This window comes from Bubalus bubalis, chromosome 4 (genome assembly GCF_019923935.1).
Source record: "Bubalus bubalis isolate 160015118507 breed Murrah chromosome 4, NDDB_SH_1, whole genome shotgun sequence".
NCBI classification, from domain to species: domain Eukaryota; kingdom Metazoa; phylum Chordata; class Mammalia; order Artiodactyla; family Bovidae; genus Bubalus; species Bubalus bubalis.
This window is the reverse complement of record NC_059160.1, coordinates 11,655,551-11,677,021: the sequence shown is the minus strand read 5'-3', so window position 1 is coordinate 11,677,021 and position 21,471 is coordinate 11,655,551. Positions and strand designations below refer to the sequence as shown.

Genomic DNA, 21,471 nt, shown 5'->3' with positions numbered 1-21,471 from the left:
CTTCACCTGAGGCAGAGGGGCCCTGGCTAGCATTCGTGATGGATGGCTCCAGGCCTCGGAGGGAGAGCTCCTTTGACGAGGAGCTTGTCCTGGTTTGGGACTCTAATTGTTAGAAAGTTCTCCCTCATCCAGAGCAGAAATCTGTCTCCCTGTGACTTTTACTACAGGACCACCAGGGATGCCCTTATATTGGGTTCTTAAATGGAACCCATTCACTGTTTCAACCGTTTCTACAAACTACCCCCAAATCTGGGTATGGCAGCTCAGATGGTAAAGCAGCTGCCCAGAATTTGGAAGACCCAAGTTCGAACCCTGAGTCAGGAAGATCCCCTGGAAGAGGGCATGACTACCCACTCCAGTATTCTTGCCTGGAGAATCCCATGGACAGAGGAGCCTGGCGGGCTACAGTCCATGTGGTCGCAGAGAGTCAGACATGACTGAACACACACACATGAACTACCCCCAAATCCCATACAGTTAAGACCTCAAGGCAAATAGGGTTGGCACCTACCAGAGGTCGGAGGTCAGGATGTGAGAGGATGTAGCCGTTGTTGGTGTTCAGAAAGGCATAGCCATGCACCCCGAGCTGGGGAGACAGGGATCGAGGGGGCATCAGGGGGTCTTTGTGCAGGAAGACTGGGACTGGGCAGGGAGGAGGACCAGGATGGGGAGAAGTGCCAGAGACCACAGAGCAGGACGCAGCTAATGTGGCCAAGGATCCCAGGGGCCCCAGCCTCCGTCCCCTCTGCTCTGTGCCTGCACATCGAGGGTGTGTATGTGTGGGGATGTCTGGGGGGCATGTGTGGGTGTGGGACAGGAAGGCAGGATGTGGGGAGTGGTGTCTGGGGGAGTGTCTGGGTGTGGGACAGGAAGGCAGGATGTCAGGGTCTCTGGGGGCATGTCTGGGTGGGGGAATGGGGGTGGCATGTCAGGGGTGGAGTGTCTGGGGAAGGGGCATTAGGAGGAGGAATGCAGACCCCGTCCCAGCTCTGGTCTCAGCCACGCTGTCTGCAGGGAGTCTCCTGAGCCTGCTGAAGTGGCTCCTGGGGGGCCTGTGACCCCACTCGGGGGCTGATCCAGGCTCACCTTGTACCGGGGCGCCAGCTTCATCAGCTCCCTCAGGGCCACATCAGAGCCCACTACGCCCAGGAGGATGCCGTGGGACCGCTGGAAGGAAACGCCGGTGTCAGGGGACCCGGCTTCCTACGTGTGAGGCCAGGCTGGACCCCCAGCCCTCCCAGACCCACAAGAAGAAGCCACTTGCACCTCAGGCGGTCCTTGCTCTGCAGTTAGAGTTTAGGCTGAGATCCTGGAATAAAAACCTAGAACCTAGCAGAAGAGACCCCAGGAGTAACGTCACGCTGGGAAGATTACTGTCCTGTATTAACACTGAAGTTGTAATATTTAAATGAAATACAGAGTTGAATGAATAATCAGCCTTCACAGCAGAGGCTGAAGTACTGGGATCTGGGGGGACCCTAATCTGAGGGCTGGGGGGCTGTGACGCACACAGGGCCCGTAAGGAAAGTTTTTCCGGCCAGACGGAGGAGGGGAGGCTCTCAAACTTCCCCACCAGAGCCTTAACAGATAAGTCAAAGCCTGCCCACACCCGCAGGGTCAGTGTGGCTTTGCTGGACGCCAGGCAGGTGACCCCTCTGGCCCAGGATCCCCAGGCAGGGTCCCATGTCCAGAGCAGCTGGCCAGCACCTGCTGGGTGAGCAGAATCACAGAGCAGCTTCTGGAAGTGAGGATCCCACCGGCCCCTCCCAACCCAGAGACGTGGGTTCCTGGGCACAGGGCCTGGAACCTGTGTTTACACCCGCCCATGGTGACCCTGAGGCCGTGTCAAGAACCCCACGTCTAAGGATGCTGGCCGGTGGCCCCAGCTCTAACCTGGGCAGCTGCTCATGAGCGGCCACTCACCGTCTCATTCTTCTTGCTGAAGACAGGCATGGCCACAGTGGTCAGCAGCGCCAGGCTCTGTGCCTGCGGGTGGAGAACTGTCAGGGGTGGCGGGTGATAGGACAGAGTCTGCAGATGGGGACCCAAGTCACCATGACTGCCCCCCAAGGAGGCTTTCCTTCTCTGAATGAGGAGGAGAGTTGGCAGAAAGGCCAGAGGGGAGGGGGCTGGAGGGGGGCTGGGGCAGACCACAGCAAGCAAAGCCCTGAGCCAGGGCGGGTCTCAGAGCCCTGAGCCCATGGTCCTGCCCTGAACCCGTTCGCCCAGGCCTCTTGTCTCAGCCACGCCAAGGAGGCAGGCACACCCACAGGACAGGTCCATCCGTGCACGAGCCCAGGAACAAAGGCTCAGACAGCAAGAAGCCACACCGAGGAGCCACCGGGGCACAAGTTCTGGCCACTGAGATGCCAGGTTAAATGTCCGGTAAGATTCTGCAGACATTTCCCTTAGAGATGGGGTGTGCGCCCCTCCCCTCCTCCACCAGAAGCCTTGAATGTGGCTGCCACCATTCTGAGCCCCTGTAGCCGCTTGCACAAGGTGGACCCCAGGGATGGCACAGGAAAGGGCAGCGGGAGGGGCCAGGGAGCTCGTTGTCCACCTCCAGGCTTCTTGTACGGGAGAGGGAAACACATGTCCCTCCTATGGAAGCCACTGTTCCCAGGTCTCTCTTAATCCCAACCTGACATGGGGGTCTGTGTTCATGATGGAGTTTGAGGAGCATCAGGACTGTCCCTTTCCTAGACATTTCATCTGACCGTCTACCTTCCAAGTTTGGTCCTACATGGGAGGGATCTACAAGAGTCTCATTGGACACCGGGGTCCAAGGAAGGATGCTGGCTTAAGCTGCAGTGTCTGAACCACTGGTCAGTCCCCTTTCTTCCTGGAGTGGGTGGGAGAGGACAGGGAGGCAGGCAAGCACCATGGAGGAGGGACAGTCTGAAGTCTCTGTCCAACGGGGGGCGGCCCCTGGTGGGGAGGTCACTCCACAATGCTTTCCCAGGAGGTGCTCTGCCCACCCCTCCCCAACCCAGGAGCACCCGCTTGCTCCCTGGGGCCCCACCTTGCTATCTATGTAGGCTTCGGTCCAGGTGATGTCGTGGTCGTGGTTGATGACCATGGGCCGGCTAAGCACATGCAGGTATTCCATCACGTTCTCCTGGGCATCTGCCAGTGTGGAGATCTGCGTGTAGTAGCCTGGTGGGGCAGAGGGTGGCCGTGGACGCGAGGAGCACACCCCCAGCTGCTGACAGCTCTTGGCTGGGAGCTGCCCTGGGTCAGGCACTGGGCGCTGCTTCTCCCGAGGCCACCCTCTCCTGGGGCAGGCACTGGGTGCTGCTTCTCCCGAGGCCGCCCTCTCCTGGGGCAGGCACTGGGCACTGCTTTTCCCGAGGCCACCCTCTCCTGGGGCAGTGATGCCCAGGACATGAAGGCCTGGCCCTGCCTGGACTTGGGAGAACCCCCACCCCCTCAAGATCTAGAGTTGCCCTGGGAGCAGCAAGGCCTCAACTCAGGGCACAAGCCTGCCCCTCACCCCCCGAAGGGCTGTCCTGCAGGGGTGCACCCCATGGCAGACAGCTCTGTCCCGCGTCTTTTAATTTTTTATTTTATATTGGAGTCTAGTTGATTTATGTCTTCGCTGATAGCTCAGTTGGTAAAGAATCTGCCTGCAATGTGGGAGACCCCGGTTTGATTCCTGGGTCGGGAAGATCCACTGGAAAAGGGATAGGCTGTGTTAGTTTCAAGTATATAGCATTCTTCAAAATTTAATTTTTGATTTTATATTGGAACTCCTCACCGCCTGCCCCCCATCCCACCCCTCAGGTCTATTTGCAGAGAGCCTCCCTCTGCCTTTCTCTAACCACAGTCCCCCGTCAGTCATGGGGAGGGGGCTACAGCTGAGGCAAATGCTGTACAGGCTGTGACTGGTTTAGCACGTGCCTGCCCACCATCACCCACAGGACGCTCTCCCCAGCTCTGGGGAGCCAGGCCGCTTTTACTCCCAGGACACCTCTTGTCTCAGACACTTTGATGCCCTTCCTCGCTCTGCACATCTGACTCACGCCTACCACTTCTTTACATCTCACCTTAGATGCACATCCTTCAGGAGGCCTGCCCTGACCCCCCAGATGCAGGATGGCTGCCCTTCACCCACACTTTGGGCAGCCTGTGCCCCTCTGCCCACAGCTCAGTTCAGATTGTTCCCTCACTGACGGCTCACGTGTGTGTCTCCCCGCCCCACCTCCCTGTCTTCCGGACAGAGTCAGGGCCATCCCTGCCGTCCTGACCACGTCCATTTCCCAGGGCTGGGACCGTCCAGAGCAGGTGCTCGGACATCCTGCTGGGGTTGAGGGGCCTGAGTCAGCACTGTGAAGCCTGGATATTGGGTTCTTGCCAGAGAGAGATGAGGGCTGCTACACACAAAGCCTTATTCTACAGAAAGTGATGGCCTGTGCCCTGAGTCTGGAGCAGAACCGAGCCCATAGGCTTCATCTGCAGCAGCTGGAATGGAGGCCGGACACCAGAGAGCACCGACATTGAAGTGTCGGTCCCCCTGTCTGCCTGGTTTTCCATGTGGCAGTTTGGGTAAAACCTCATTTGAAGAGACGGCCCCCCCCTTCTGCAGACCCGAAGTCCCGGCTTCTGGGTGTGTCTTAGGGGGTGTGTCGTGGGGTGAGAGCCCTGCAAGGAGCAATCGGTACCCATCTTGATTGTCTGAGGAGGAAGTGGGTAGATGCAGTCACCTCCGCTTTGGGTTCTGCACCAGAGCCCTGGCTCAGCACCTGTGCTCAGGAGAGGCCCCAGACACTCTGGCTCACGTGGCATCACCCACCTTTGTTGTTGCAGGCGATCCACTTCAAGCGGTCAGCAAAACTCACTTCCCTCCCAATCAGGTAGGTGAAGACTCGGACCTGGTGGACAAGACCTGGTAGGCTCATCAAGTCTCGGCCGCTAGGGACCTGGCTGCATCTGGGTCTAGATCTGGGCTTTGGACTGTGCACTTTCAGCTCTTCTAATCAGGAAGGGCCCGGGGCCTGGGCTCATGGCAGGGAGGATGCCTGCCTGGTGTGGGGGTCTGCCTGGTGAGGCTCACAGCCCACAATATTCCACCCCCACCATATTCTGTGCCCTCGAGTGGGGCTCTGCAGTCACCCTAATATTGGAACGTCACCCTGGGTCTCATGGGTCAAGCATGCAGACACGGCTGGAGGAGGCACTCCCCCAGCACCCCCTTCCCCGACACCCCTCCACGGAGGAACCTTGCGGTCTGGCCAGTTGTACTTCTCCAGCACCGGCTCATAGTCTTCCACGGCCCCATCGGTGATCAGCATGATGGCCTGGTTGCACAGGCTTCCTTGCCCGGCCTCTTGGAACTGCGGGGGAGACGTGGTCATGACTCCCTGCCTCCTCTGCCCCATCCCTGCCCTGTGCTCCCCAACACACATCAGACCTGCTGCAGGATCTGGAAGGCTTCACGGAGGGCTCGGTCCACGACCCCCACACCTTTGACCATCAACTCGTCCACCAGCTGTTTGAAGTGCTGTTAGAGATAAGAAGTTAGATGACGGTTGGCGGTCACTGGGCCTGGGAACTTTCACCCTTGGCGGTACTTTCAGAGGCTGTGCAGAGCTACTTGCCCAGAAGAGCATGACTGCAGGACCCATCCCCTAATTTCACAGCTGGACGTCTGCAGCAGAGGTTTCTCAGAAGCCCCCAGGAGAAGCTGAGAGCCCATGAGTGGCCGGGGGCAAGGCCACCCTCACCCCTGGAAGGAGAAGCCAGACGGGCTCTGGGTACACCCACCTCTCGGTTGTCCCGATCTGCCTGGACCAAGATCCCCTTAAAACAAGGCTCGATGTAGTGGATGTAGTCATTATACTGCAGAGGGCAGAGGGTGGAGGCCAAAGGGCAGAGGGCAGAACACACAGGGTCAGTTTGGCAAGTCAGGGCCCAGTCACAAAGCTCACGACTCACGACTCATGGAGGATCAGGGGTGGGCTCACCCGGGCCCCTGTGTAATATGATTTTGGGGACACTATGCTTTTGGCAGTTTCTCTGAGTAGAGGGAAGGGAGTACAGGGAACAGCAGGGCCTTGACTCTGAACATTCTCTCCCGAGTCCTGGCCTGGGCATCTTCTGGGGAGGCTAGCCAGGTGCCGTCCACCCCTGGAGCTCACAGAGCCCAGGAGTCACCCATCTCTTCTCTCCATTTCTGTCTGTCTGTCCCTTCACTTCATCCTTTCTGGGGGCAGGTGGAGTGGTCCTCAGGAGAATCAGGACCAGGGACTGTGGGCCTCTCCCTCCCGACATGTCTGGATTCAGGGACAAAGGAAGTGGGAGCCGGGGGTCTCCCATCCTACAGAAAGGAGGGTCTTTCCAGGGTGACGCCACCAAGGGCACAGGGGTGGGGCCGAGTTAGAGGTCTACTTAGAATCTCCTTCATCTTGATCAGACCACAGACTAGTCTGAGAGCCCAAAGACAGCTGCTGCCTCAGAGAAATGGACATATGCACTTCCCACATGATCTCAGAAACTGTGGACCCCTGGAAGCCCATCCTGGGTGGGAGGCCCTAGCTCCAGGGGACAAAGCCCATAAGTACAGGTCACTCTGGTGCAGGTGGAGGACGGTTTTTCTTGAACAGGAGGCGTGTTTACCGCGATGATGTTCACGAAGTCATTCTCTCCCAACGTGTCCAGGATGGTGGAGACCGTGTGCTTGGCGATGGTCATCCGCAGCCCCTTCATGCTGCCGCTTGTGTCCACCACGATCACGATGTCCTTCGGGGAGGTGGCGGCTTGTATGTACCTTTAGCAGAGGGGGAGAGACAGGTCGGCAGTGGGATAGCCGGAGTCAGAACCACTGTCGGCTAGGTCTCTCTTGTTTCTGTTCAGACTGGCTCAAAGTTCAAGTCAACGCCCAGGCTTGCTTGTGTCTGAAACCACCCAGCTGTTTGGCAGCCATTGTGGGGGCAACGGTTGGGACTGTGCCCATTGAGCGAGCATGTCAGGTGGGGATGGTCGGGTCTTGGTAGTGACCCTTGTCCTCTTTGGTTCAGGCCAGCCTGAGTTCCAGGGGGATCTGACAGTGGGAAGGGAGGGAGCCGGACCCCCCAGACCTGGTTATAGATCTGCCAGAGGAGGGGTGTGGGGGGAGAGGGGATCTGGCCGAGGGTGGGTGTGCAGTCAGCTCAGGGCCCTGGAAGGAGGTGTCGGGAGTCAGGACAGGTGTGGTCGGTCCTGGAGCAGAGCAGCTGTGGGGTGATGCAAACACTCTTCTTCTCTTGTGCTGCGTTAGTTCTGCATACCTGAGGCCCAGGGGTGGGTGCAGAACAGGCCCTGGGGGAGAGCTAGGCAAAACCTGGAGGCTGCAGAAAGACACCAGCCCCAGAGGCCGGGCCCCTGGGGTTGCTTACCAGCCGCGGTTCCGGCAGTCGAAGGTGATGACTCCGTTCTCATCCGGCGTCCACTTGATGCCTGGGGAAAAGAAGGCCTCACTCAGAGAGGCTGCTCCAGAGCCCCAGGCTGGGTGCTGACCCCAGGATGGCCAGGATGTGTGAATGGGGGTGTGTGTACATGTGTGTGCGTGTGTGTCTGTCTGTGTGCATGTGTATGCATCTTTGTGTCTCCATGTGTGTGGATGGCCCCTGGGGCAGGGCCAGCTGGGGATGTGAGCAGTGTGTGTGGGACCAGTCATCACACCCTATAAACTGAGGGGGCAGCAAGGAGGGAGGCAGCTGATGGACGGACACTCACCCCCAGCTGCCCAGATCCAGAGCTGAGTTCACTTCACAGGTAGGATCCCCAAACTCCTGAACTCCCAGTGGCCGAGAGACACGGGTGAGGCCCGACAGATGTTCCTAAGTGGTTTCCCCACAGATGAAAACCTCTGACTGCAAGCACATGGACCTCTGACTAGGTGAAACCAGATTTTTGTTTTCTTTTCCCTCCCTTTTTCCCTTTATCTTTCCCCCTTTTTCCTTTCTTTTCACACTGTACAACCCCCTTCAGGGCTCACAGCCCACAGGTATAGAGGCCAGGCCGTGGTTGCAGGCTGAAGTTGACTCTGGCATAAGCGCACCAGGAGGAAACTAGACTGGTGATGCTCAAAACCTCACTTGGATGCCAATCAATCTGAGACCTGAGCAGGAATGAGTGGTCTCCCAAGGGCCCTCCCCAGCGTGGCCTTTAACCCCCTTCCCTGAACGCCCTCAGGGAGCTGGAAGCCTTTCCTGCCTTCGCCCTGCTGCACACAGTCCCTCTTCAATAAAGAGCTCTGCTCGCCTACACTTCTTGAGGGAGAGATGTTCATTTCTATGGCCTTGCTTTCCTAGAATCTGGAAAGGCCCGGGAACACACATGAGATATTTGTACCAGATAACAGTAAAGGCATCTAATTTGGGGAGATTAAGAAGTCAGGGTGGGGGCAGAGATGTAAGCAGGAGAGTTCTCAGGTGCTCTTTTGACTGTGAAGAGGGTAAAATATGATTTAATTGTAAAACCTTGTGTTACACGTGCCTGATAAATCCCTTTTACACGTTCAGGACTAATGACTAAGGCGAAACAGGAAGAAGTTCAGAAGTGATAGGAAGAAAAAGAATTGGAGGGGGAGAATTTATGAAAAAAAGGTAAATCATTAAAAAAGAAAGGAAGAAGCAAAAAGGAAACAAAAACAAAAGGAGGAGGAGAAATCTAAAAAATAAGATTATAGCATGTCCAAATATATCAATATAATACATGAAAATGTGCTTAACTTGCCAAATAGTAAAAGAGATTGTCAGTTTGAATAAAAATTAAAAAGCTATATGCTATTTTCAACAGATATGGCTAAAACAAAGTGACATAGAAGATTGGAAGTAAAAGGATGGAAAATTATAGATATCAGGCATATACCAACCGAGAGCACACTAATATCTCTATGAATATCAGATGAAATAGACTTAAAAAGCGTGTTGTAAAGGTTAATGAGGAGCAAGCAGACATAAAATCAGTAAAGGCATGGGAAATTTAAATAATACGATTAACAAGCTTCATCTAATGATGTGAGCAGAATTTCTATCGAACAATTAAAGCATCCATATTCTGCTCAAGCACATGTAGAATATTTACAACAGTTGGGAAAGACTAGAGATCTCTTCAAGAAAATTAGAGAGACCAATGGAACATTTCATGCAAAGATGGGCTCGATAAAGGACAGAAATTGTATGGACCTAATAAAAGCAGAAGATATTAAGAAGAGGTGGCAAGAATACACAGAAGAACTGTACAACAAAGATAATTAATGACCCTGATAATCATGATGGTGTGATCACTCACCTAGAGCCAGACATCCTGGAATGTGAAGTCAAGTGGGCCTTAGAAAGCATCACTACGAACAAAGCTAGTGGAGGTGATGGAATTCCAGTTGAGCTATTTCAAATCCTGAAAGATGATGCTGTGAAAGTGCTGCATTCAATATGCCAGCAAATTGGGAAAACTCAGCAGTGGCCACAGGACTGGAAAAGGTCAGTTTTCATTCCAATCCCAAAGAAAGGCAATGCCAAAGAATGCTCAAACTACCGCACAATTGCACTCATCTCACACGCTAGTAAGGTAATGCTCAAAGTTCTCCAAGCCAGGCTTCAACAGCATGTGAACCATGAACTTCCAGATGTTCAAGCTGGTTTTAGAAAAGGCAGAGGAACCACAGACCAAATTGCCAACATCCACTGGATCTTCGAAAAAGCAAGAGAGTTCCAGAAAAACATCTATTTCTGCTTTATTTGCTATGCCAAAGCCTTTGACTGTGTGGATCACAATAAACTGTGGAAAATTCTGAAAGAGATGGGAATACCAGACCACCTGACCTGCCTCTTGAGAAACCTGTATGCAGGTCAGGAAGCAACAGTTAGAACTGGACATGCAACAACAGACTGGTTCCAAATAGGAAAAGGAGTACGTCAAGGCTGTATATTGTCACCCTGCTTATTTAACTTATATGCAGAGTACATCATGAGAAACGCTGGGCTGGAAGAGGCACAAGCTGGAATCAAGATTGCTGGGAGAAATATCAATAACCTCAGATATGCAGATGACACCACCCTTATGGCAGAAAGTGAAGAGGAACTAAAAAGCCTCTTGATGAAGGTAAAAGAGGAGAGTGAAAAAGTTGACTTAAAACTCAATGTTCAGAAAACGAAGATCATGGCATCTGGTCCTATCACTTCATGGGAAATATATGGGGAAACAGTGGAAACAGTGTCAGACTTTATTTTTCAGGGCTCCAAAATCACTGCAGATGGTGATTGCAGCCATGAAATTAAAAGATGCTTACTCCTTGGAAGAAAAGTTATGACCAACCTAGATAGCATATTCAAAAGCAGAGACATTACTTTGCCAACAAAGGTCCGTCTAGTCAAGGCTATGGTTTTTCCAGTGGTCATGTATGGATGTGAGAGTTGGACTGTGAAGACAGCTGAGCGCTGAAGAATGGATGCTTTTGAACTGTGGTGTTGGAGAAGACTCTTGAGAGTCCCTTGGACTGCAAGGAGATCCAACCAGTCCATTCTGAAGGAGATCAGCCCTGGGATTTCTTTGGAAGGAATGATGCTAAAGCTGAAACTCCAGTACTTTGGCCACCTCATGAGAAGAGTTGACTCATTGGAAAAGACTCTGATGCTGGGAGGGATTGGGGGCAGGAGGAGAAGGGGACGACAGAGGATGAGATGGCTGGATGGCATCACTGACTCGATGGATGTGAGTCTGAGTGAACTCCAGGAGTTGGTGATGGACAGGGAGGCCTGGAGTGCTGCGATTCATGGAGTCGCAAAGAGTCGGACATGAGTGAGTGACTGAACTGAACTGAACTGAACTGATGACATATTAAGCTATTAAACTAGCTCCCAACTAATTTCATACAATCAGCATTATATACACCATGTTCTCTGACTGCAAACAACTGAATCAGAAATTTATAATAATAAGATAAAGCTACAATCCCCATATATTTGGAAATTATAAAACACACTGTTAGATTACTAAAAGTTCAAAGAAGAATTCACAGGAGAATTCAAAAATACTGAGAAGCAAACAACATTAAAACACTCCCCTGACACCAAGAAGCACAGACAAAGACTTCTGCGGGTCAAAAGTCACAGTGAATAGAGTGCAAAGGGAATCCGTGGAATGCAAGGAAAAAGCCAGACTATAAAGAGAACTCAGTGACAAGAACAGCAAACAACCCAGGACAAAAACGGGCAAGCTTTGTGTCTGCAGACAAGTTGACGGCTCTGGGAGCCCTGATGCAGCAGGAATTCCACCCTGGGGAAGGCAGGAGGGACATGGGAGGTGTCTTCAAGCATTTGAAGGGCTGTTCCACAGAAGAGGGATGAACTTGCCCATTGAGGCTCCAGAGAACAGAAAAGAACCAATGACTTGTTGTGGATTTGGGTAGTGAGACAGCAGTGTCCCTGGTGGCCTGGATGAAATCCGCCTGCAATGCAGGTGCAGGCAGATTTGATCTGAGTTGGGAAGATCCCCTGGAGAAGGGAATGGCAACCCACTCCAGTATTCTTGCCTGGAGAATCCCATGGACAGAGGAGCCTGGCGGCTACGGTCTAGGGGTTGCAAAGAGTTGGACATGACTGAGCAACTAATACTTTCACATGATTTTTTCATGGGAGGGTCCACCCTGGGGAAGCCGTGAGCTCAGGTTGTTTTGTATTCCTCCTAAGAGAAACCCTGGGGGAATGGAACCATCCTTAGGACCCTCAGGACAGGCTGGGGCTGGGGACCTGGGACCCTTGGCTGAAGGGCTTATACCTGGATGAACGTCTCCTTGAGCAACAAAATACAAAGCAACCATAGACTAAAAATAACTGCACATGTGTGCAGTTGAGGCAGATTATGGACAACAAGATATAAAAACACCAAAAACATAACTGCCACTTCTGAAGAACTGAGAGCAAAACCTGGGCACTGAGCACGTCCCCTGCACTCAACACCACCAAGGTGTGGGCAGACCACACAGTCACCCCTCCAGCCCAACCCTGGGACACACCCCTACCCTCACCCTGATAAAAGGAACCAGCTCATCGCCCGCGGGAGCCAGCAAGGGAACCTGGGTTTTGTTCTTGCTCCCCACTGCTGCAGCTGGGGACCCAAATTTAAAGCCTTGCCTGAATTTCTTATCTGTCTTCTAGTCAATTTCTATTGATTAAGGGAGTAACACTTGTCTCACAAAACAGGGCCATATCAAGGTTTTCTGGAGAGGGGGCTAAAATAAGAGTGGGTGTGAGCTATGGAGGTGAATCCTTTTAAATGAGAAGTAACAGAAGGCAGAGCTCTTGGAGACCTTGTAGAGGGGCTTCTGTTTTCTGTTTGGTCAGTAGACCAGGGAGATTCCCCTGCTGTCTGCTGGGCTGAACACTAGCCAATTCAACCTCGTTCCCGCTGTTGAACATGGACTTTGCCCCATTTCTCCAGCGAGGATGCAGTCTTCTGAAGGTCAGAACTGTTTGGCCCTTCCCTTCTTTCCACCTCCCACATGCTTCTTGCAGGACCAGAGTCCAGGTGGGCATTGATTGGCTATTTACCGAGGGGGTCCAACGGCATAGTTGGTTCATCCCTTCATCAGTTATCACTTGAAAGTGTGCTTCTTGGGTTGCAGCATCACCTTGCTCCCAGAGACAGAGCCTAGAGGACTGTGGAGATGCCTCCCTGGGTCCTCACCTGGGTAGATGCGGAAGAACCCCGTGGAACTGCCGAAGTACTGCCAGGTCAGAGTGGGGTCTCTCTGGAAGTTCTCCACGAAGACAGCGTTCAGAGCTTCGGACATGTAGATTCCATTCAAGATATCTGGGTCTGAAGGGTGAGATTTTGGCGGGGGGGCAACAGGAGAGATGAAATCAGTCTTCACCTGCTGAACATACGTGCACACACAAGCACACACTTGAAAGCACGCAGCCTGCAGCGATGCCATCCACACCCACACTCACTCTCCCCTGACCCGGGGGCCCTGTTTGCTCCCGGAGTGGGGGGTCTGGTGGGCACCTTTGTTGTAGACATTGGTGGGCAGCTGCACGCTGCTCAGGGTCGTGTTCACCAGCAGGTCGCTGAAGTGCGCGTTGGCCTCTAGGAGGAACTCGGCCCCCAGCTCCACATATGCCCCGCTCGAGTCCTTCTCGTTGAGGAGGACGGAGTTGTAATAGTTGAACTAGGGTGACCAAGAGGGACAGGGGGTGAGAGAGGGTCAGACGGGAATGGCATCCACGTGGACTGAGGAGTCCAGCCACCACTGATTTGGGGCAAGTTTCAAACAGTTGGACTTGATGGTTGATTCTTCGGGTTTTGAAGTAAACTGTCTGGATTATGGCTTCAGTCCCCACTTTGCTTGGTGTGTGGACACAGCCAGCGTTGGGACAGACAGGCAGACACAGATTCAGGGGAGGTGGACAGATGGAGGTGCCCCCACCAGCACCCTGAGCTCTAATGGGAGTGGGAGGGCTCCTGGGACCCAGAACAGGGTCCCTGCAGGGGGTTTCCCTCTGAAGAGACAGCCTGCAGTCTGGCCCTGGACTGGGCTGCAAATGGCTCCTCAAGGACTCAGAGTGGTTCAGAATCAACCCTCTGGTTCATACATACCTGTGTGGTTCAGAACCAACCCTCACATTTATACACACCTGTGTGGTTCAGAACCAACCCTGCAAGTTCATACACACCTGTGGGGTTCAGAACCAGCCCTCAGGTCCACACATACCTGCATGCATTGAAAGACGATGCTGGGCTTCTCCCCCTCTGCGGGGAGCGAGCTCTGCCCGTGGCAAAGGTCATGAGGAAGGAGGCTTGGCATACGCAAAGGCAAGATCAAGCCTCAGGAGTCTCCCTGGAAATTCTTGAGCATGTACCCCCAAAACCAGAGTCTGCCTACTTTCTGCTTTGTGCTTTCACCTACACCTCTGACTTTACGGGGCGCTGTCCCCCACTACCTCTCTCTGAAAAAAGAGTTAGCTTACAGCTCCAGTTAATAATTCCTGGGTGTGACAGTGTTTCAACCTACAAACTCCTTTGGAAATCCTCTAGCCTGCCTGAAGAGGTTTTTCTGGCCACATGTGATTGTTCAGAGCCTCCCAACTGTGAGAGGCAAGAGATGTTTTAAACTGTCTAAACAGAGATTCCTTTGAGTAGTTAAAAGATTGATTAGAAATTGTATTGGTGAAGGGTTTTTCACTTGTTGGGCCAATGTTTGCTGCTAAGTCTCCATATCCCTTACCTGCTGTGTCCCTGGCAGTGTATTGATTAATATGATTGGTGTAAGTAGTAGTTTTAATGTTTGTAACATTGGACCCTTGAGTTAATTCTTTTTCTTGTTGTAGCCCACCACACCTTTGCCCTATAGGAATGCAACTTTAATGCTTTTGGAGGGTGGCGCCTGACTAGTTATCTTTAGAGACAAATAAGTTTTCTGAAGAAAGGGTCTTAAAATGTTAACAGGCCTCTGGGCCAGAAGATGATGCAAATCACCTAAACTTTTGCATATGATAAGTTTGCAGGAAGAAAGCCTGGCTTACTGCATGACTCTACCCCTTCCCCCATTATCCTCTATGCATAACTTAAGGTATAAAAACTACTTTGGAAAATAAAGTGCAGGCCTTGTTCACCGAAACTTGGTCTCCCCATGTCGTTCTTTCTCTCACCTTCTGGCTGAATTATTCAGCCTCTTTTCTCCACTGAATTTCCTCACTGAGCTATCCTTATTTCAGCCTCTTTTCTCCACTGAATTTCCTCACTGAGCTATCCTTATTCTATTACTCTTTATATCCTTAATTAAAGTTTAATTAAGCAGTTGTTTCCTGATCCTTGCCGACGCCGTCCCCGCTTTGAATTCCCTGGATCCACCGGGGCTGGACTCCGGCACCCCCCCACCCTCGCCCCATGTCCTGTCCTCAGGGGATCCAGCCTGAAGGGCTTCGGGACTTTAGCTGTCGTAACTCCCAGGGCTGTGGGGCAGGAGGACTCACCACCAGGGACTCGTTGAATTCGTGGTTCAGGTCGGCCTCCTCAGCAGCCTCCACCAGATTCTGCGGTGGGGACATGAGAGGGAGAGTGAGCGGGGAAAGGAGGCCGGGGACCCCATAAGGTCCACTCCCAGGGGTCCACCCACGAGAACTGGGGACAGACACTCAGACCAGCGCCTGCACACGAACGTGCACAGCAGCGCTAGTCTCAGTGGCCAAAAGGCAGATGCAGGTCACAGGACAGGAAACCAGTCTGCAAGGCGACACCCAGGGTCCTTTCAGCTACACAGCGTTCCAGGGACGGTCAGACACAGAAGCCTGGGGACACAGCCCAGAGGTCAGCCGTGGCCAGGGGCCAGCAGGACTTTTCAAGGCAGTGAAACTACTCTGTGATCTATGGCAGTGGTACATGTCATTATATGTTCGTCCAAACCCTTGGGATGCACACCCGCAAGAGTGAACCCTCAAGCACACCATGGACTTCAGGTGACAATGACACATCGCTGTCAGTTTGTTGACTGTACAGGTCACCACCTGGTGGGGTGTTGGTAGCTGGGAAGGCTGTGTTTGTGAGGGCAGGGGAGTAAATGGGAACTCTGTGCTTTCTTCACAATTTTGCTGTCCACCTAACACTGCTTTAAAAATTAAAGTCATTGGGTCTTCCCTGGGGGTTTAGTCGTTAAGACTCCGCTTCCACTGCAAGGGGTTTGGGGCTGATCTCCAGTTGGGGAACTAAGATCCCACGTGCTTCATGGAGCAGCCAAAAATAAATAAAATATATTAAAAAATATAAAGAGGAGTTCTCTGGTGATCCAGTGGTAAAGACTCCAAGCTTCTGGTAGAGGGGCCGTGGGTTTCATCTCTGGTCAGAGAACTTGATCTCACATGCTGCAACTAAGACCCAGTGCAGCCAAATAAATAAACAAATAACTTAAAAAAAAGATAAAGGAAAGAAAAGGTGCAGTAAATAGAAGTAGAGACACAGCAGGGCATTTATTACCAGGAAGATGGGATTTTACATCATTTGCCACCCTCTGGGTCTCTCTTTATCCTCCTGTGAACTGGGCAGAGCAATCCTTGCTGCCCTGCACCCAACCCTTGTGGCCGAGGGCAAGATGAAGAAGTTCCACGGGGCAAAGGTTATTTAGTGCTGCTCTGCAGGAGATTCCCCATGGCACCCTCATGGACGGTCTGTGGCTGTGACCCTGGAGGGAAGGGGGAGGAGGGGAAGAAGGGAGGAGGGGAGAAGGGGGATGGTGGGGAGGAAGAGGGGAGGAGGGCAGGAGAGGGCGGGGAGGGGGTTCACTTCACAGGCAGTCAGTCACCCCATGGTCCTCCCACCCTCCGCCCTCACCCACCATTTACTCAGTGGTGACTCCTGGGCCCTCACTCTGCACCCCGTCCCACCACTGAACCTGAGATCATGATGCAGGTCCTTCTCAACACCATGGGCTGACCCTCCAGCCCTGGACGCTGTTCCCTAAGGCAGGGCACCCACTCCAGCCCTCCTCTCTCTCCCCTTGCCCCCACCCCACCTCCTCTTTACAAGGGTCTGGTGGCTCACAGAGCTACAGGGCGGAAGGTGATGTGGGTGGGAGGGCCCAGGGTGGGTGTTTGGTGTCTGGGGTGGGCGGACCCCCAGCCCCCAGGCTGAGCACCTGGACAGCCTCCACTTTCCTGCGGAGCATGGTCTCCATGTCCTCTGAGAACTTCCTCACCAGCTCCAAGCCGTCCACCTCCTTGATCTTCAGACTGGACTCCACGTCCTTGTATTTCTGTTCAGGAGACACATAGAGACACACACCTGTTTTCTGGGACCCAGAAGTCCACCCGGATGGCTAGCAGTCTCCGCCCTCCCACTGGATGTCCACACCGGGGCCAGGATGGCCCTGTCTCCTCCAAAACCTCCCCTGCAGATGACAAGTGACTTCTCTTATCAAACGTCCTTTGATTCACATCCGTCAGAGGGAGAGGTTGAGGCCCAGAGAGGCTGTGAAACTCAACTGAGGTAATACAGCTGCTCAGGGGCTGGGCCTCCACATGCTGCCTCCAGGGATGGCTCTCCAGGGCTGCGAGGCCTGAGATCTTCGCGTGCCCCCCACAGCCTATGAGCTGCAGGGCTGGGCACTGCCTGACCCTCGGCCAGTGAGCCTGGGCGCTAAGAGGGCCGCTGAGTCACTGTCTGGGCCCTGGGAAGCCACCTGGGCACGAGTTACTTAGTTCCCCAAACTGCAAGTCCATGGCTTTTACCCCAAACAGTCATGGCTCCAGCTCCCTCATGAGTCAGAGGAAGGAGAAAATCGGAGGAAACTTGCTTGGCTGAGGGGCTGGTGTGGCAGTGGGGAGAGTGAGGGGAGTCGGGGGGAGCTGGCATTGCTACCTGCCCGGGGCCAGGACAGCCGGAGGGGACAGGCATGACCTTAAAAGCAAGAGGCTCCTTTCAGCAGTGCTTAAGAAACAATCTGAAGCTGCAGAGGGGATAAGATGGGGAACATGGACACTCGGCCATGGGCAGTGGGACAGTAGCACCCTCCTTTGTGATGGTCTGGAAGTCGCGATGCCAGGGGGACTGGAGCTTGAGGGGTCTAGTGAGAAGCTGGTGGGTCATCTTTAATCGACAGAGCAGTGAACTACTCATGGGGGGTGGTGGCCAGCTCCTGCCCAGGGGTCCTGCAGCCAGGACACCGTGGCAGGCAGGGTGGAGCACTGAGTGGGCGGCTCTCCGCTGGCCCCTCCCTGCTCCCCAATGTGGGGCCTGCATTTGGCCCACCCACTCCCTCTCCTGTCGGTCCCTCACCCCCACAACCTCTTGTTCCCTAATCCCATCTTGGTGTTGGCTTCCTGGCCCCTGAGCTGACATCCCACCAGCTTGCTCTGTGTCTCGGGCAAATCGTTCCTCTCCCTGGGCCTCAGTTTCACCATCTGAAATGGGGATTGGATTAGATGACCCCCAGGGCCCTTCACAAGCACAGACATCCTGCTTCCCCACCTGGACGGAGTCCCTGGCTCTGACCACCTGGCTGACTGCCCAGCTGCCCTGGGTGGCACTGACCTTCTGCAGCAGGAGGGAGCCCGAGTACTTGGTGACAGTGTCATACAGGTCCCGGCCAAAGGTGTCTGCCCACAACTTCACTCTGCCAGACAGAAGGAGTACATGTGTGCATGCATGCACTCACACACACATGCACGCACACATGAATGCACACACACGCACATACACACACGGAGACACAAAGATGCACACACGTGCTCACACAGAGACAGATGTACACACGCATGTGCAGACGCACATGTGCATGTATGAATGCACACACAGAGACAGATGCACACATGCGTGTGCAGACACACATGCATGTACACATGCACACACGTACACAACCCATCCACACACCTTTGCACACACATGCACACACGCACACACATATACACACAGGGAGACACAAAGATTAACTCATGTACACACACATGCACATGCACACACATGTATGCACACACACATAGACACAAAGATGCACACATGCACGTACACACACATGCACACACATGTACACATGCATGCAGACATACCCAGATAGATGCACACAGACTCATGTACACAGGAAGCCTGTGTCTATACGCAGAGACACCCACTGTTGCACATACACAAACCCACACTATCATGTAGGGACACACATAACATAGACATACACGTAGACATGGACACACGCAGGCACACACACAATTACACACCGACGTACACCCAGGAGAACACACCAACACAGTCCACCCTCTGTAGGGCAGGGACCCAGGGGACCCATCAGGACTCAACAGTTACACTATGATCAGAACACCTTGGCTAGGACCCCGCTGAGGGGCAGAGCTGGCCACCCGGATCCAAGCCCTAACCCCACACCCCGAGGGCTAGAGAGAAGGGAGCGAGGCTGGGGGTGGGCAGGCTGGGCGGGAGACCCTGAGGACGCGCACAGATGCAGCTTCTCGGCCAGCTGTCCTCCAGCTGCCCCTTGCAGGGTCACCCCGGGGCCACGACTCCTCTTCTAAAGCCTCGGTGGGGGGTGTGAGGCAGAGAGGCCGAACCTCTGGGCTGTGTCTGGGAGGTTGGGGCCACAGGCAGGTGACAAAGTAGAGGTGGGACCCTCTCCGTGGGGACAGTGAACTGCAAACCTCGTGATCGGCTCAGCCCCACACAAACCCTGGGCATCCGTGGGCTGCAGGGCCCCCTTCTGTAAGACCAAGGCTGACAGCAATCTGACTCGTGCTGGGCTCAGGTGTGATGAACAGGCAGCCCTTTTAGTCCAGGATGCTCTGCACCCATCCCAACTGGAACTGGATTTAATGGAGCCACCAGAACTAAGCACCAAAGACCAGACACCCCTAGAGAGCCACATAGTAGCTTATACACAGTTGTGAATGACTGGAAGCTTCCCTGGAGCTGCTCTTAGTGACAGAATGTAGGACTGGGGCCAAGAGGGAGGCAGACAGGTGTAAAAAGGGAATGGGGGACCCCCCTTCACTCCCCCTGACTCCTGGCTGCACAAGCTGGTGGTCAGTTTAGGCCTGTTTACCCTCATAATGTCGAGATGTGGGTTTCCTGGCAAATCCTTGGGGGACCCTGATGGTCACTTCCAGCAACTCGGCTCCCACTCCAACCGCTCATCCTGTGATCACCCCGCAGGTGCTGGGGGTGCCAGGAGTCATGGGGGCCTCCATGACCAGGTCTGGGGAGGGGGTAGGGGTGGGGCCCCAAATGGCAGAGGTTTGGGGAAGAGAAGAAGTTCACAGGGGAAATGGACAGGGGGACTGGGTGGCCGAGCCCCAGGGGAGATGGAGGGGGGCGAGGACTGAGATGGGCTGGGGAGGAGAGGGAGGAAAGGGTCTCTGGGGCGGGGGGCTGGCCTCGGGACTTACGTTTCCACAGGGATCCTGACCTGCCCCCATGTGGGGGACAGGGACGTGCTGGACAGCAGGCACAGGAGGATCGCCGTCTTCCGCAGGGAGGCCCAGGTCACAGGGATGGGGCTGGGGTCTGTGTGGTTGCTGGGGGGCCCAGGCATGGTCCCCATGTGGGATGAGGCTGGGGAGCAGCCTCAGACCCTGAGCTTTGTCTGCCCAGACCCCTCACACGGCCCCACACCTTCTGCTTCTGGGTCTGGACAAGCCTGTGGTTCCCCAGCTTCCAGTAGGGTCCTGGCTGCAGTGTCTGTGCGTAAAGAGGGGGCTCCCCTGTCTGTCCTGCAGAGGGGTGGCCCCACCTGAGCAGCAGGCTCCCAGGAGAGGGGCTGACAGGAGAGGCTGGAACAGAATGAGCCAGTTAATCCGCCCGCCTCTTCTCTAATCCCCGCCCGGCAGCAGGAGGGTGGAGTCAGGGACCTCAGTGGGATTATCCTGGTTTCAGAAGTGGGGGCTGGCTCACCACCCGTGAGCCTCAGCCTCCCGCGTCACAGAGGCAGACCAGCCCCTGGACCCAGGAGACGATGCAGCGACCCTGACCTTGTGACGAATCTGCTCCTGAAAGCTCAGAGCCATCCTGGGGTCCATGTGAGCATCCCCGTTTGCTCAGGGAGGCGAGGGAACAGGGTGTCTCTGCGTGGGCTCCCACGTACAGCCTGCTGCCTTTGACCAGGTCACAGGTAATGTCCATAGCCAATGGCCCCAAGTCCCCCACGTCTCACCTGGTTCTAGGTCGGGGACCCATTTTCTGGGAAGCTCCAGCACCCCACCCCCCACTCCTCCCGCCCCACCCCTTGCACAGATCCAGCCCCTAATGCACGTCCAGCCGCTGCTGGTCAAGGCCTACGTCCATCTGCATCTCAGGTCCTCTGTCTGATATCCCCCATCCTAGGTGGAGCTGGGGGAACTGTGGGCCACAGGGGTCCAGCCCAGAGGAAGCCGAGTGGGATGCAATGAATCTGGCTTGTGTAGCCACCTAGACCGTTGTCTCCAGCCACCCTGGTAGGGTGGCTCCAGGGACACTCACCGCCTGCCCTCAGGGCTGCTGCCCCACAACAGGACCACCGCTCAGAAGCAGCGTGACCACCTCACAGCGCCCCCCACTGGCAATGTGCGGGAGGGGAGGGAAACAAGCTTGTCTGCAGAAGATTCTACCCACGATGGAACAAAGTGGTTGGTGAGGGACCTGGTTCTCTCCAGGCCTGGTGCTCCTGTTAGGAAGCAGTCGACACTGATTGCCCATAATTATAAACATGACATATGCTGTCTTCTCTTCTGACAGGAATTGCATACAGCAGGATCTGATGAAAATTCTTGTCTCTGGGGGCCCAAACTGGCAATAGTGCCTTATGAGGCCACATCCACCCCTGCCACCGGTCAGAGTGCTTCTTGGTTGGTGCATCTTGTCCTGATCAAACTCGCTGCTTCCTGCAAAACGGGGCGTGGGGCTGCCACAAAAGCAGAGAAATGCCTGGAGAAGCAAGGGTTCCCAAGACAAACTCCTGTGCATTTCTGGTGGGGAGTCAGTGTTGCGTGTCTGGAGGGGGCAGTAGTCACTACAGATGCTAGAATT

The 21,471-nt window shown here is 54.3% G+C and overlaps 1 protein-coding gene across 1 annotated transcript in view; it reads right to left on the bottom strand.

The window, feature by feature from the left end:
- Positions 1 to 20,235, bottom strand: part of CACNA2D4 (calcium voltage-gated channel auxiliary subunit alpha2delta 4) — a 70,263-nt gene extending 50,028 nt beyond the window's left edge. Inside the window, exons 1-16 of the mRNA XM_044940920.2 lie at positions 19,857 to 20,235; positions 18,004 to 18,085; positions 16,610 to 16,726; positions 14,955 to 15,014; positions 12,988 to 13,150; positions 12,667 to 12,798; positions 7,374 to 7,434; positions 6,616 to 6,766; positions 5,764 to 5,838; positions 5,411 to 5,500; positions 5,220 to 5,333; positions 4,793 to 4,871; positions 3,023 to 3,156; positions 1,924 to 1,986; positions 1,087 to 1,167; positions 512 to 586 (exon numbers count right to left, since the gene is read on the bottom strand). Of these exons, the coding sequence (XP_044796855.2) occupies positions 512 to 586; positions 1,087 to 1,167; positions 1,924 to 1,986; positions 3,023 to 3,156; positions 4,793 to 4,871; positions 5,220 to 5,333; positions 5,411 to 5,500; positions 5,764 to 5,838; positions 6,616 to 6,766; positions 7,374 to 7,434; positions 12,667 to 12,798; positions 12,988 to 13,150; positions 14,955 to 15,014; positions 16,610 to 16,726; positions 18,004 to 18,085; positions 19,857 to 20,011 (1,632 nt within the window). The 5' untranslated portion in view covers positions 20,012 to 20,235. The remainder of the gene's footprint in view (positions 1 to 511; positions 587 to 1,086; positions 1,168 to 1,923; positions 1,987 to 3,022; positions 3,157 to 4,792; positions 4,872 to 5,219; positions 5,334 to 5,410; positions 5,501 to 5,763; positions 5,839 to 6,615; positions 6,767 to 7,373; positions 7,435 to 12,666; positions 12,799 to 12,987; positions 13,151 to 14,954; positions 15,015 to 16,609; positions 16,727 to 18,003; positions 18,086 to 19,856) is intronic.
- Positions 20,236 to 21,471: the final 1,236 nt, after the last annotated feature.